General features: G+C 36.7%; 1 protein-coding gene across 5 annotated transcripts in view; it reads right to left on the bottom strand.

The window, feature by feature from the left end:
• Positions 1-16,170, bottom strand: part of ZDHHC14 (zinc finger DHHC-type palmitoyltransferase 14) — a 113,020-nt gene that overhangs the window by 47,556 nt on the left and 49,294 nt on the right. For 3 of the 5 annotated variants that reach the window (XM_027815770.2, XM_014286138.3, XM_027815769.2), the window contains exon 2: positions 5,789-5,961. In XM_027815770.2, coding sequence (XP_027671571.1) covers positions 5,789-5,961 — 173 coding nt within the window. The remainder of the gene's footprint in view (positions 1-5,788; positions 5,962-16,170) is intronic. The other 2 variants (XM_005446552.4, XM_014286139.3) reach the window with 1 other exon arrangement.

The raw sequence follows: 16,170 nt of genomic DNA, 5'->3' as shown, positions 1-16,170 counted from the left end.
AAAAGCTATAGAGTTAACTTCCAGATTTCTCTACTGCAGAGCACAGGTTAACTCCCTTTATGAACAAATTATGAACTCTCCATCACTGCTGAGAGACTAAAAATGTCTCATTCCAGCAGAACAGGGTTTATTGGAGACTGCTGTAGTCAAGAGCTTAGAGCAAGGAACCTGGCTCTCCCTCCTACCACCCTCATGAGAAAGTGGAGGCACCTGCCCAACCTGGAGAAAGGAAAAGCTTGAGGAAATCCCATTACGGAAGCACAAGGTGAGTAAAAAGCAGAGTGGAAGGAAGGATCAGAAAAAGAGGATGGAGTGACAGACAACAAAAGATGCAACCAAACAGGATCCAGATAAGAAGCCAGGTTGAACAGAAGTACACAAAAGACAGGGCAGAACTCAGGGTGTATTTACTGAACATTTAAGAGGCAGAAAAGAGTCCCAGAATGGACTCTAAAAATCAGAAAGCACAGGATTCTCCAGAAACAGGAAACAAAACCCAAAGAACTTTTGGGAACAAACCGCAATAATTCCTTTTTTGTGTCAAGGCTGTAATAACAAGAAGTGCATTGTTACAGTGCTGCCTTCTGCCTTACCTGTCTGGGTTTTCATTACTCAAAGAACAACTTACTGCTCCTTTTGATACTTTTTTTTTTTGTGTGTGTGTCTTTATAACCACTGGATTATGAAAATAATGTATCTAAGCCACTTTCTATGCCAAGTAGCATATTCAAAGAATTAAAAAAAAACTCTCCTCCTCCAAATAGAGCCAAGAACACACTCAGTTAACATTTATAGCATGTTCATACATCTGCCATTCTATAAGAATAGAGAATTAAACTGTGCATCACAAAACTCTAAAGTGACTACTACAACACGTCTATCTCAAAATCATACAATTCAGCACTACGTATATGGGTACTGGATTTAAAAACTGAGGAACTTGTTCACTGTGGTTCAACATTTTTTTACTAAAGGATTTTCCCCAATTCAAAATATGAATTACAGAACACTCAAGATTTCACCAAGCAGATGGATATAGTGGTGAAAAATGTCTGTCACAGCAAGATAACTAAATCCTAATATCTACTCTTCAATAACTCGCTCACAATCCCATTTAGCAGACCATCATCATTATAATCTTTATACATAATTATTGAAAAGGTAAATTCCATTAAAAATCCCATCCGTTTAACATAAAAATAATAGGTTATACAAGTATTTGTTCTGAAATATTTTCCCCCAGCTGCACCATCATTATTACTGGTAGATAATCAGCAAGTAAATTTCAGTAGCAGCTTCATTAATGGATTTTAATATCATTTTCTGCCTAACAAACTCAAGAAATTAAAAGAAGCAGACACAGAATGGAACAGTACCTACAGAGATGATAGGAAACATGGTACTACCTAGGTGTATACTGCTATTCTTTTCTGCATCTTACCCTCCTCTCTGTTCCTTTCTCAAATGCAGGTGCAAACACCTCCCACTGTTTAGGAAGATTGTATTTAATGAATTTTCAAACAGTTCAAAGGAATTTGGATTATGATTTTTTCTATAGCTGAACTATCAGCCACCAGGGGCACAATTCAAAACACCATACATCTGTCTTTCTCTTCTAAACTGACAACCATTTGTTTTGACTCAACAAACTGTTCTCTGTCAGGGAAGCAACAAGTAATATCCTTCCTTTAACCAGAGTAAAGATATCTTCCCCCAAATAAATTTTTCTTCATATAGAGTTATGCTCCAGCTTTTCCTTACAATGATCTCACAGTCTAGTAGGAATAAAATTACTCCCTCAGTCACCAATGCTTGTCTCATTACAAAGAAACAAAACAAAACAGACATCAGCAGTAAGAAGTCCCATGGTTTGTCTGCACATCTTGCTTCTAACCAACTCTGAAATCCTATCCTTAGCCAAAAATGGGTTTAAAGAAATCTGTTAATATAATAATTGAAAGAAATCATTGCTGATGAACAGACTTGGACAGAAACATCTTTCCTTCTCCTAGATCTGGTTTAAATATGCTTCGAGTGCCATACAGTGCCCTCCTATGGTGGTCCAGCCTTTTCTTAATGAGAACCTCTTCTGATTAGGTACAGCAGTGTCCTACACAATGTCGCGTCTCTGAGAAGGTAAAAGGCCAGCTAACACAAATGTGTTGGTTGTATGTGTTTAAGTAAGATGGTATGCATGTTGTTCAGTAGAAACAGGTGATACTTTAAAAGTTGTAAATTTTAGTGACATTTAAAAGTATCATTCGTGTTTCATTTTATTTAGAAAGCACCATTGTTTCCTTTATTAAATGTCTTAAGTAACTCTTATCAGATATAATAAACATCTACTTTTATTCTTTGGAAATGGCTGAGATTCTGTTATTTATCATTAGGACAGCAGAGACCAGGATGATGACTGGTAAACTAAGACTACTTTTGCTTCACCACAAGAAGAGAAAAAAACAGGAGTGCAAAGATTGCTGGAGTGAAACAGCTAGGAGAGGTCATGGTGGAAGATGTAGGAAACGTAAAGGTTTAACAGAAATCTAAGTTCTTCAAGTAAACCTTACAGAAGGTTATTCAATTAGAGAGATATCCTTATGATTTCAGATATCTAATAAACGCATTTACCTTCCAATCATAAGACATTTTACTGAGAACTCCAGTACTGAAGCAGGCAAAGAATGTCTACTGCTCCCCAAATATTGCATTAATGAAATTGAAAAAAACTCCATCTTAAAAACCACAGACTATTCATGAGCCATCACAGCAATTACAGCACTAATAATTACATGGGAATTACGTGTGAAGCTGTTTCAAAATGGCTCTTTCTGAAAAAACTTTAAAGTTTATACAACCGTTTATCTGCAAATTAGATTTTTATCTTATAAAGGGGCATTCCTTTTTGGCAACACTAAGGAATATATCTGCCTGAATTCCACCCTCCTCCCACATGTTATTCCTACTTTTTCTGAGAAGAGGTGCAGCAAAAAAGAGAAAGGAGGTGGAAATCATAACTTTTCCCACATTACCCCGAATAGTTCTGAGATGCTTTTTCCCCCCACTCTCCATCCTTTCCTTCCCAGCTATAAAAATAATCCCATTACCCATTATAGCAACTTACACACTCCTATGCAGCACATTACACATTGAGTATTTCACTCTGAAAAATGCTTGCGGTGACAGCACTAGCAAAAGCTAAAAACTAAGCTCTAAAATCAGTCTTCTGAAGAAATGTGTTGGCTTTCCCAAGAACACAAATTTGAACTTTGGCATCTGTTTTCCACATATCTGGATTCTGTGAATATTAGGAATTCTTCTATTACGCAAACAAGGAATGAAATTATTGTGTTTAAAGACAATTCCAGTTCCTCAGCACAAATATATTCCATGTCTATTTTTAATGTTTTCTTACAGCGTAGTAAGAACACAGCTTCACAATGCTCTTCCATTTCTGATTTAACTTCCTTATGGCATATAAGGGCAGGTTGACTGAAGACTTTCTTTTTAAATAATCCAGAGTGCCACATCCAAAAGTAAGCAAAGGGAAGAAATTTATATGCATTTAAATTCATCCAGCTAGGATGGAGCCACCTGGGTTATCTAGGACCTAACAGTTTTGTTCCCTGTATATTATGTACAGTATGGTTCTTGTCCAAAGCTAAGTCCTGACTGGCTAAATGTAACCTTCTTCCTGTCATAGCAAGGAGACATGGCTCCTGGTTCTACAAATTAGTCCAAACAACGTATAAAAACAATGTACGTTTTCTTCTAGAAGTGTGAATGCCAGGAGAATACACTGGTTTTGGAAAAGCTATACCAGGTCTATAAAGTGTAGTGAACTACACATCTCAGACTTAACACACCAATGAGACTTCCTTCCCACAAAATTCAATGACCTCGCTACACGATCATACAGTTCCAAAAGTCTCAAGCCTAGACAAAGAACATACAGCTAAGTACTGCTGCTGCATGCCACGTGCTGCAGATGTGTTGATTCCACTTCAGAACTCAAATCCAAACACTTTGAAATATACAAAATGCAGTTTATTTCAGACACCTTTTTGTCTTAACAGGACTGCAAATCTGGTGAAAGGAAGTGATCTCACTGCAGTGACAATCAGTGAAACTCATCGCTACATTTTGAAATCCTGCTTCTTCTTAAAATAATCCATACCAAAGATAACATGCATGTTTCCAGAAAATAAAACCATTCTTTCTCCCCCAACAGCAGTTTTCTGGAACTGCGCACTTCGGACAACTTTTTTTTTTTCTTTTTTTAATCACAATGAAAACATTAGACTCAAACAACCACTAAAGTATGTATGTTTTTAAAAACAAACTTGTTACCTTTCCTCTCTTAAAGGCTCAAAAAGACCTAAAATAGTGAATGCAAGTCAAACACAAAACAAAAACAAGCTACTGTTTTTGTTTTACCTTAACAAAATTTCTTTGTCCAATAGATCTCAAGTGGAAGATACAGCTGCAAAATCTGCTTACTCTCTTAGCAGCTAAACAGTAAGAGGAAACTAATGTCATATTGTCGCTAACATTTTGCTGTTTTGACATGAAATCTCCTATTGTTCCCACTTACATGGGCACGGTTCACAGTGTGATTTTGCTGCATGCAAACCACATTTGCTTTCTGAGAAAATCAAACCAGAACTTCTGCTCCATGTGTACACCAAATGAAGTCTACCCGGTAACATGGTGTTAAAAGTCTAAACCAATTACTTAGCTCAGACATTTTCACCAGTGCCTTGTGGAAGGCAGTCTAGAGAACCGGACAAAACCTAGTCTGAAGTAAACCCCTCAAATTCATACTCTATAAGATGCAGAATCACCTGCAACAACAGCTTTAGTGCACTCATTTGCTTATAGTGCATTAAAATATTTGTCACCGTAAACAAAGCCTAAGACTATACTATAGTATTAAAACATCAGGGACCCCACAGGTATTTCTCCTGTACTTGCATAAACCTGTTATCTGTCTTTTCAATTATCTGAGTGAGTGTTCCTCTGAAATTGCTTCAGAAAATGGGATTTCCATTGACTATCATATCAAAGCAGGTATAGTAGCCTTTAGTAGCTTACTTAAAAATAAACAAAGCCACTGTTTATGAAGCAGCTCTGCAAATTCATCCTGTTTTCTTACCCAGGTAGCACATTTTAGCTATTCAGCATTATTTGTAGCTGTAGGAATTCCACAATTAGAATTTAGTTAACAATTCTCTTGATAAATAAGGCTGATTAAAATCTAGTTCAGTCTCCTTTAATTGTGCTGGCTTTACACAGATATAAAAATAGTAACATTTTATTACTGTTACTGAAGAAAAATTTTCCCAAGACTGCATCAACTTACCAGATGTATACAAACACTTATATGACTCTTTCACAATATAAATAACAACATAATTAAATTCAGTTAAACTCTGAAGGTACATTAACGTAACAGATGCACAACTGTAGAACCTTTGCAATATCAGCTTTCTTGCCAAAAACACTTTAGAAATTACTCTCTTGTGCATCATAGACAGACTTCTAACCAGACTTGCTGAAATGTGTCTACAGTAATACCTATCACTCTCCAAGGCCAGAATTTTGTTTACTATCTTTCTTGAGAAGAACTGATCAACTATCTTTCCACAGAAATCACTGCACTACTATCAGACCTTACAACGCCAGAACAATTACTGTGGCAAGATAGGAGTAACTCCTCCCATGAGCAGAGCAGCACACTGCCTTCATACAGTACATGCACCCTTGGGAGGAAAGCGAAGAGACAACAGACCTTCACTGTTACCTATTTGTCTCTCTAGATCTGCTGCTTCATCTGGTGTTGCACGTGGAAGGACACCAGGATCACTGAAACTAGTACGCAGCAGGGTCCCCATCACGAAAAAGAAAAGAATCCCACCAATTGCAGGTATAGCAGGCGTAATCTTCTCTGACAGATATGGACAACTGGAAAAAGAAAAAAGATTAAACATAATCAATAATATATAGTGCAACTTACTCTCAAAAGTTGTTTATAAATGCATATGGAGAATTCACTTTCTTCTACCGACACATTACTTGGCTTGGAATATTTATTGAAGCTGAAATTTCTGTTTATGTGTTTGTGACACTTGAAATTTCTCATAATTTGTTCAATATAATAAAGGTCCAAATAGCATAACAATGACCTCACTAATACACAATACTCATTTACATAAGAAAATATTTTTATTACAGCATATTTTAAGCTCATATATTTGTTCATCTACTGCCCAATTATATAAAGGGGTGGGTGTGTGGGGTGTGTGCAGGGAGGAAGGAGAAATAACCTGAAGCTTTTCAGCAATAAAAGGCAAAGCACATAACATTACAAAACCACACTGAAAAAAATGTAGTTGAGTCTATAAAACTAAGTTATCATCCATCACAAAGATGGTACTCAAGAACTTACACGTGTGACACATTCTTTTAATAGCCTTGGTATACATCAATATTACGAAACCACTATCTTTTTCTTAATCAGTTTCTTGTAACTTGGTAAGCTTCTTCACTCATTTACAAAGTAAGACTATTGCAAATGACACCTGGAAACAAATAAGCCCGGGAGGGTCTAGAGCAACATCAACAGCCCTTTACCAGCACAAAACCAGGTTCTACGGTTATCAAATTTACTATACACATGCAGGGCTTAAGGTTGGACCACAGTTTTAACAAATTTTCCTCTCTGCTTCATATGTAATAAAATCAAAACAGACAGAAGCATCAGAATGTAAACACCACACAAATTTAAGTATCTCTTTACAGTTGTGCAAAAAGGAAGGGATATGAACACTTAAGACACAGTATACCACTCCCGTTAGTCTGAGTCATACAGTAAGTACTACAACATCATCTTGGAAAACACACAGGCTGAAGACTCCATAGATTTTATATTAAGTAGATCATGCATTTCTGACGTCTGCATGAGAAGTCATAAAATATGCCTAAAAACAACATAAGCCCAACCCCAACAAGTTCTAGGCTTTAGGGCTTCATCTAAGGCTTCCAGATGTCAATGAAGTTTAATTAAGATTGTCTTCCCTTCTTCTGCCGATTGCCTTAAATGATGATTCAGACACACAAGCTTTTGCAATGCAAGTCAGTTAACCTCACTAGAACGTTAACTCTGAGTAAGTGATGACAATGTCAGATTCACTGTCCATCATTTCTGCTGACGGGATGAGGGAGAATGGAAACACTTTTCACACCAGCTACCATGTACCAAACATTTATTTCCCTGCATAATCCTGTTAAAGGTACTTGGCTGTTTCATTGAACGTTGTGGGTTTCAAGGATGCAGTGAGTCCAAACACACTACAAGGCGCCTCATACCATCACTATGAGTGGCATTCATGACTGCAATATTACAGGTGTAACAAGTTACAAAAGATTACAAAGACAACTTTTCAGGTATAAAAAAAGGCAAAGGGCAAGAGCTACTGTAGTTTTCATATAATGAATAGACTGTTTCAACACCAAGAAAAGAACTTCAAATACACGCTTTTAGAAAATCTGTTTCAAAGACCCAGATTTATGAAATCAGTGCTAACTAAAGGAAGCAGCAGCAAGACAGCTGGTAGATATAGCCTTGCTCCCTTCATGTCAGAGAAGTCAGTCAGAATGAACAACCAAAGAGAAGCTTTCATACCACATAAATGTCCTACTGCTCAATTTATTTCTTGCCGCAAAGGATTACTGAAATCAAAATGTCTGTAATATGCTCAGACAAGAGTACAAATAGCTGCAAGAACGTATTTTTAAAAGGATTAGAGGGCACATGTACATTAATGAACACTAAATATAGCACAGCGCTATTATTCTTCTATTGCATTATTCATTACACATACCAAAGAAATTGCAACTGTGATGAAGTCTGTTGACCAAACAAGAGCTGTATGTGTGTGAAAGGTACCATGAGATAATCCTAGGGCAGCACAGTAGGCACAGTACAATTTAGACAGGTGCTAACGCAGAAATAGCAATAGTGTCTAGCCTACACAAATTCTCAGTGATACTCAGGAGAATGGAAACTGAAGGGCCACCATGACAGTGACTTGCTTTGTTTTAACAATAATTTTGTAGGGAATTGGCAGAAAGAACAAATTCCTGTCCCGAAACACTGAGAAAGCCTTGTGTTGCTGAAAAGTGATGATTACATTACAGCAAAAACAGCATTAAAGTGTCTATCTCTGCCTTGCTGAACGAGGTCCATCTGCAGTGAAAAAAACCTCCACTGCTCCCAAAGCCCTGCACACTCTTCACCATAGACAAGTGTAAGGTAATCTGCTTTACCTAAAGGTGTTTTTCGGGGTTTAACAACCTGTATTTTATGAACTTTGACTTGGAATTACTTCAGCAGTAATGTAGAAAAGACTGAAGATGTCATCTTTGGCAATAACAACCAATTAACGCTCCACCGATTCAGGAGTTATTTCAAGCTGAGAAACCATTCCTCACAGAGATTCAGAGAATAGGCCTAGGCAGGACCATCAATCCAGTCTGACTTACATACGAACACAGCATATATTATTATATGGGTCTGCAGAGAGCTCAATGGTATCTGTCCTTTAGAAAAGCCCAATCAATCTTCCAAATTCCTGTCAATTAAGTTTAAAAAACCCAGACACCATGTAGATAATATTTCTTTTCATGTCTGTGTGTGTGTGTATATATATATATATATAAACAAAACAGGGGAAAAAAATCTTAATATCACCTGGGTTATTAAAAACAATCCACTAAAAGTGTCTTCAAATTAAAAAGTGGAATTTAGCTCAAAATACATCTGTACAATACATCTCAATACATCGTAGAAATACACTTGCATATTTATATAATTTATATTTGCATGCTTATGTACAAATGTATCTGTACTGCTACATTAAGTCAATATTATTTTAAACAATTTGTTTTAGTGTTACAACTTTCAGAATTGTCAAATACTATACACAAAGAAAGACTACTCCTAGTATTTGCTCCCATTCCTTAATTAATTTGCTTCAATTGAGTTTGCATCCCTTTAGGCATCAGCTTTCCTCTGATATTACAAGAACTATCTTTTCTGGATGGTATTTTCAGTGAGTTTAAGTAAATAGCAGGTATTTCCTGACAGCAAATTTCAGAAATTTCTCACAGAGGGACTCCCTGCGCAGAGGACTACCCACCTACAGCACCACTTATGATAAAGTAGCATAAAGATCCAGAACAAATCTCTGTCTCAGAACAAGTAGTTGACAAACCTTTTAAAATCAGTACTTGGTCACCACTAGACATGAACTGACATCCTCAGTTTGCATCTTTGACACAGTAAAACAATTGTTCTTTACCAGTATCTGTAATGACTGGTAGGTCATGCACTGACTAGGTCCACCCCAGAAAACACATTTTTAGGAAGTATTACTTGACCACAGATCCCGCTAGAGATTGTTATTGTGGAAACATCTTCTTCAGAAACCATATTTGGATTTGCACATAGCAACCAGTAACACAAACTGAAGTTTTTAATTACTTGAGGGGGTTTATACAAATCAACTCTACTTTTGCTTGGCTTCTCAGCTGCTTTTTTGAAGCATCATGTGAAGGTTTGCATGAGTGTAGGAGGGAAATAAAATCTGCTGGAAGACTAGTCTGTCACAGCTAGATAAAAATAAAAACACACTGGCATTTAAGAGATAATTATCGAGTATCATTCTTGTGAAGGAAGGGTGCAGGAGAACAACAAAAGTAATTCTTAGCACCCAGCAGGCCTCTTAATTGTGTAACCATGCTCCATGGCTACCGAGATTAGCAGAAAACCACACATAGTAACTGTAATGAAGGACACACACAGTTTGAGTCCTACACCTTTCAGGCTCTTTCATTAGAAAAAGGGAGGAGAGAAATAAGTCTCCTTAAGGTCTTTCCTGGAAAGATGAAGGCTTTCCTGAACAGCTCACTGGCAGTTGTCATTCACTGATGAGGAAATACAGTAAATGACAAATCTATGCAGTAGGGGTACTGGAGATTTGAAAAGAGTCTAACCTGTAGAGAGGCTAACTCTATAGTTAACACCCCCCTGCCCCACATTAGTGACTAACAAAACCATTTAAAGAGCACAACAAAGACAGGGTTTTATACCTGTGAGAAATTTGAGATCTCAGTATTTGCCCAGCTGGCAGACAGAAAACAATAAAAGTACAGATTTTCTGCAAAGATGTAGTAGCCATCACGCTTAATTACTTTTTTTTTTTTTTTTTTAAAAGGGGGACCTTACAAGCTTGGCTGGCAAGACCAGTAGTAGAATACTATATGTCAAGCTTTTCATCAACATAAATCTCTTTGCAGCAGATACAAAACAATATACTCTAGGAAAAGCGTAATAAGTATAGTTGAATCAAGTAACATAAGCAAAAAAATACGGTTCATTTACCTACATCATCAATTTAATTTATGTTTCTGCAGGTATTGCCTATTTAAGTTTACCTGTAGCTGTTGGTGCACCGGTGTCCAACATTAAGAGAGAAGGCTTGCCCTTGAACCCTGGGTTTGGTTCCACATGTTACCAGTTAAGATCTGAATGAGACTGTTCTGCTTTCCTTAAACTAACCCAAAGGGTTTGTTGTTTGTCCTTCCACTCTTATTTACGGTTCCTCTCAGCTTCCCCTTCCTTTCAACTCCACTGCATCATTGCTCCAAGCCACTCAGTCCCAAACTTCTGCCCTCATGCCAACACAAATATTCATCAGGTTCTTTTGTGAGCCAAGTTAGTTTTACTAAAATATATGAAAAAAACCCCACCATTTCGTTCACTTCGCTTTCTGCCTCTTTAACAAATCAACTATGTTCTTGGAAAGGAACGCTGATACTAGCACAAAGCAAAAGAGACAGAAGCGCACACAAAACTAGGAGAGGGAACCTGGGACAGAGGAAGGAGACCTTCATTTCAGCAGCTGTCAGTAAGGTTTTCATTCAGACCACTGCCTCTTGTGCAACCACATCCTAACCTTGACCTCTTTCAACCCAGAGATGATAACAGAATAACCATACAAATAGATGAGGCAAATCAAGACTCTGGGCTAGAACAAAAATGCCTTATAATTTACTTTTCTAATAATAAGTTACCAATTTAAAAGCAGCCAAAGATGTGCACGTCGACCACAACAGAGACAGTGGAAGATGCAGGATGGGCAAAACATGAGGGCACAGCAAGGACCTCGGAGACTGCTGCCTAGCAAAGACTATAGGAAGGTAAATGGGACAATGAGAATGATTAGAGTAAAATGATTCCACTGTTATAGGGTTTGGAGGGTTGCCTCTTTTTACGCATTTCCCAGCAGAATCTCAATTAGAGAACACTACATTTTGCACTGCTTTTAGGAAAAAAGCATGGGCAAATTATAAGGAGGTATAAAAAGAATCACATTTAAAGACTGCACCGTGGATTTTCACATATCATGCAGGCTTCAACCTGCTACAGATAAATTCAAAGGTACTGCATCTACTATATTAAAACATAGTTTAATACACTCGGAATAGTAAGAATGGTATAAAATAGCTGTAACTACAGCAGAAATGTAGCTACAGCAGAAAACAATGCCACAGAAAAGAATACATAGCTAATTTAAAGACTCGAAGAAAAATAAGATCAAAGAATGTTTGAATGTATCAGATCTTCAGTCAGTATTTTCCACCTTCACATCCCAACATCCTACAACTACCTCTTTGAGAGGACCTTGCTTTAAATTTAAGGTGAAGAAAGTCTTAAGAAAGGTCTGACAGGAAAAAAAAGTTACAACAGGAAACAACTTGCAATGCATCAACCAGCTAATTGTTAATTCTTCACAAGCATTTTGGCACACAAAACACGTGGTGTAATTTCAGTACAGATTAGTCCAAGTAATGTTACATGAAATGCCTAACAAGATTAGCTAGGGAAGTTTGCATTACTTTCCTACATCTGATTCTTTTGCACAGCCTTTAAAATTGCCATTTCAAGAGGTATTAAGGAAACCACAAACTAATTTCAATGGGATCTGAAATTTGCTTTTTTTAAAAAATGGATTTCATTATTCTTTTTTGTGTTTTGAAACATCTTCTAAAAATCACACGCTCCTCATTTCAGAATAACCAATCAGTTTCAAGAACATATTTGATAAAATGCAAGACAAAAATTCACTCTTCCAATACTTGCTTCATTTCAAATCCAGGAGATCTGGAATGCTGCAAACATGTTAAGACTATGCAAAATGCAACAGCTAACAAACAACAGGCAGAATGACTGTAGGAAGGGAAGAAATAGGCAGAGTATCACCTCCTCCGCAGTTTAATAATCTAAAATATTATATCCTAATCATAAAAGCAGATTTATTGAATGGTTTCAGACAAGAAGCATTTAACCTTGCTTGAATACTTTGCTAGTTTATTCTGTATTTTATGGTACTGGATGCATCTTACTTTTCCTGTATTTATTATATTGCTTGGGGGTAACCCCACTTAAAATTATTTTTAATTAAAAATAATTTTTAAGGGGGAACACATACAGAATAATAGTAATTATATTGTGTACTTAACTGTCCCAGCCTCTACCAGCACTTAGAAATTACTTAACACAAAGAAGATTAATACAATGAAACCACACAGATTACAGAACAGCATGATCCTTAAACCTAATAAATTAAGTACTTGAGAAGTTCTCTCAAACCTAGTACAAAGTAAAATACAAAGCAAAAGCTCAACTGGTCTTCAGAGTTCCATGTGAAAACCTGACAGAGTTTGGTCTTTAAAGCCAATACCAAAACATGCGAACCATTACCAAGAATGAAAGAGCGCAGAGACTTCTCTCTCCCCTGCACAAACCATCAAGTGTTCAGTGGAACTCCTTGCAGCACTGACTCCATTGAACTGTAGTGCATTAGCATTGAAAACAAATTTACACTACATGGATTTGGATGTAGGAGTTTAGATGAAGCTAAGCAAGCAGTGTTGATTATGAAATTGTGTAAGATAATCACAAACTCCCTCCTACAGGTAAAGATCTTAAGGGTTTAATGCAGCAAATACGCAACAATCAAAGTAATAGCCTTGCATGTCCTCCCAATTTTCATTGTTACATGAATTAATTCTAAGGATTCACTGTCAAGCTTCAAAGCTGGGATAGCTAAAATGCATCATGCAAAAAGAACCTGTCTGTAAAACAGATGTGGTTACTGAAGTTCCTACAAGGGCAACTAAATTTTACTCTGTTATACAGAGAAGGAACTTTTGTTTTACAAAACACAATTTCTAAAATTTTGATTGCATCAACTGTTGGCCAGAAATTTTCAAGTAAGGTAGTAAGAAAACGGGGAATATCTAATGAATTGTGTATCAAGAACCTGAGTCTTCCCAAATAATCAGTTTCTTTATGAAAGGCCAATGCAAGTTTGAGAGATCCTCAAAAAACACACTCAGAAATGCCACGGCTTCCAACCATGCAGCCAATCAATGGCTTGCTTTATTGCAATTTCTGTTCTTTGACTAATTACTTACTTGAAAGACTAAAAATATATTTGTACTTTAAATCTCTGGTTTTGCATAAAGTGCAAAGTCTGGTTTCCATAGTAAAAGACTACCAAGTAATGAATTCCACTAAATGCAGAAACTTACAATTTCTTTTAAATAGCTCACATAGAACACTTTCTTTCCTGTCATGCTTCATATTACTTCCTTATTATTTCTTATTATTTCCTGTTATGTGATTTTATAACTAAACCATCAGGTTAATCCCAAGTACTTATGAACAGAAATGAAAACTGGGACAAAACAAGCGGAAATGCCTTATGCCACAAACAAGTCGCTGAAGGAGTACGAGCTTCTAGGTGATTTTCCACGGGATTCTCTGGAAACTGAAACATACGCAAGTAAGCTGCTGCCAGATAGCAGACTCCAAGCTTTCAGTGAGCAGTTATTTTGTGTTTGCCTTGCACAATCTGTAAAGTCTAAAGGCTAGATGTAAAGCCTAGCTTTTGCTAAAGGGCAGAGGGTTGTCAATGTGGTCCCTACCCCTGGCCACACTCTGCTGTCACTTCCCTTGTACAGGCACAGGTGAGCTAACTAACACTGAGTTAAAACAGAGGAGTTGCTTTCAACCTGTTCCCTTTTCTGAAAAAAACACATTCATTTTGTGTTTGATCAGTCTCCTGAACAGCTTCACTCCTGATGTAACGAGTGCCAGCAAACAGCTAGGAATGCAGAGGGCAGGATGAAGTTCAACTGTTATTTCCAGAGGCACTGAACTGCTGTGCGGACTTAGCCATAAAATTAAATCTCAACCACACTCATAAGAGCTTAGGAATAGTAAACCCACTGTCTTATACGGATTTTATTTTTATTTTTTTTACTGTGTCTTTTTCCTGTATTGTAAGTCTTTTACATAAAACACACAAATGAACTTTAATTTAAAATACTGAGGGAGAATATTAAAACTTTAACTTCTCAGTGGAACCCACTATGATACAAGCCTTTGCTCTTTCCTTGAAAAACAGAGCCAAGTTTCACAGACACAACATTTCCCGGGGCTCCTTTACTTATAAAAAAGCAGAGAACTGATGATCCTGCCCACACTATGTATCTGAAGTATACTTCACATCATAAATAAAGCAACTGGGAACATAAAGCAAGGAGGAGTATAAAAACATGAGAGTTCAACCTCCTCTTCCCTAAAAGAAGCAGAGCTAAGCAGTAGCAATTCAGCCACTTAATCATCCTTCTCAAAGACCCAAGAGGCCTGTTCGTAGCAATTTCCCAGGCATGGGTCCAACAAGCATTGGGAAAGTTTTACCTGAAACTGCATCCTTTGCTTTTTCCTACTGTCTCCTCACAGTATCACAGGAATTCTCCTATTCCAGGCTAAATGTTCCTTGGACAAACAGATTGGCATACTGCAGACTGCTTCAGATTAAAAAAATCCAACAACTAACAGGCACACATCATGTCAAAGCAGTGTCAGCTCTCCGTATCTAAAAATGAGTCAGTTCAAATATAAACAGATTGCAAGACCAGCTTGAGGCAAATCTTTTATTTCATGGAAAAAATAAAGCACACAGTGCTTTACCTACACAGAAAGCATTACCACCACAATTTGCTTAACAATGTAATTTGAACAACTAGGAATAGCCTTTCACTGTTGTGCATTAGAACTGAGATTTGGGTGCAAGCCATGCAAGTCCAGGCATTAAACATTTAAGAAATACCCTGCATTGAAAGATTGCTTCTGAATCACCAGAGTCAGCAATGTCATAGCATTTAATTATCTTCAGGGATGTGTGCAGAAAGAATTGCACTGATTGAATACTGAAATACTTTCATCTGAATTTTTCCTTTTTTTTTTTTTTTTTTTAAGATATCTAAAATGCTATGTATACAGTTTTCTATTAAATACTTATCAAACCTAGATAAGCACATTTAAATTGAAAATCAGTGGCTTCATCATATTATGCTTTTCTCTGTAGTTCCACAAATAGATCAAGCACAGGCTCTTTCCTCTTGAGAAGGGCCACAGACTAAAATTATTAATTCCATATTCCCTTCCTGAACACTTGTATACTTCACCAAAAGTTATTTAAGTCATAGAATTGATGTATGGTAGAAATCAATTGTTTAGATAAAGGAAACAAACTCCAGCATATTTCCTCCTAAGGCAACTACAGAAAGAAATATGTATTACAGAAGAATACAATTGAAGTCCTAACAGAAAGGTTATTTTGAAAATTAAAAACTAAGGATGAAAAATCAACCATATTAATGGTTAAAAGTTGACAGTTGTCACAGAACATTCTGTAGCACGCTTAACAGAAAAAAAAAAAATTCTACAGGTAAGAGAATTGTTCTTCACACAAATGTCTGTCACTTCAGAACCACTGTTACTGTAAAGCACCTAACTGTAAACTGTTTTGACTGTTAATGCATAAACAGGACCTGAACAGAAGATGAATGAAGTAGTAATGTCCAGCTTTTACAGTGTTTCTTAAAAATATTTTATTCAAAATTCCCACTCAATTTTAATTTTTTTATATGCAAATTTTGATTTCTATGACTTCATTAAGCCTTTTCCCAGTTGACATTTTACTGCAATTTTGTTCAGTAAATACCACAACCCCCAAATTTTAATGTAAGTTGAAC

The sequence above is a fragment of the Falco cherrug genome, chromosome 6 (genome assembly GCF_023634085.1).
Source record: "Falco cherrug isolate bFalChe1 chromosome 6, bFalChe1.pri, whole genome shotgun sequence".
Classification (NCBI taxonomy): Eukaryota; Metazoa; Chordata; class Aves; order Falconiformes; family Falconidae; genus Falco; species Falco cherrug.
The sequence above is the reverse complement of the archived record's forward strand: the minus strand, read 5'-3'. Positions and strand labels throughout refer to the sequence as shown.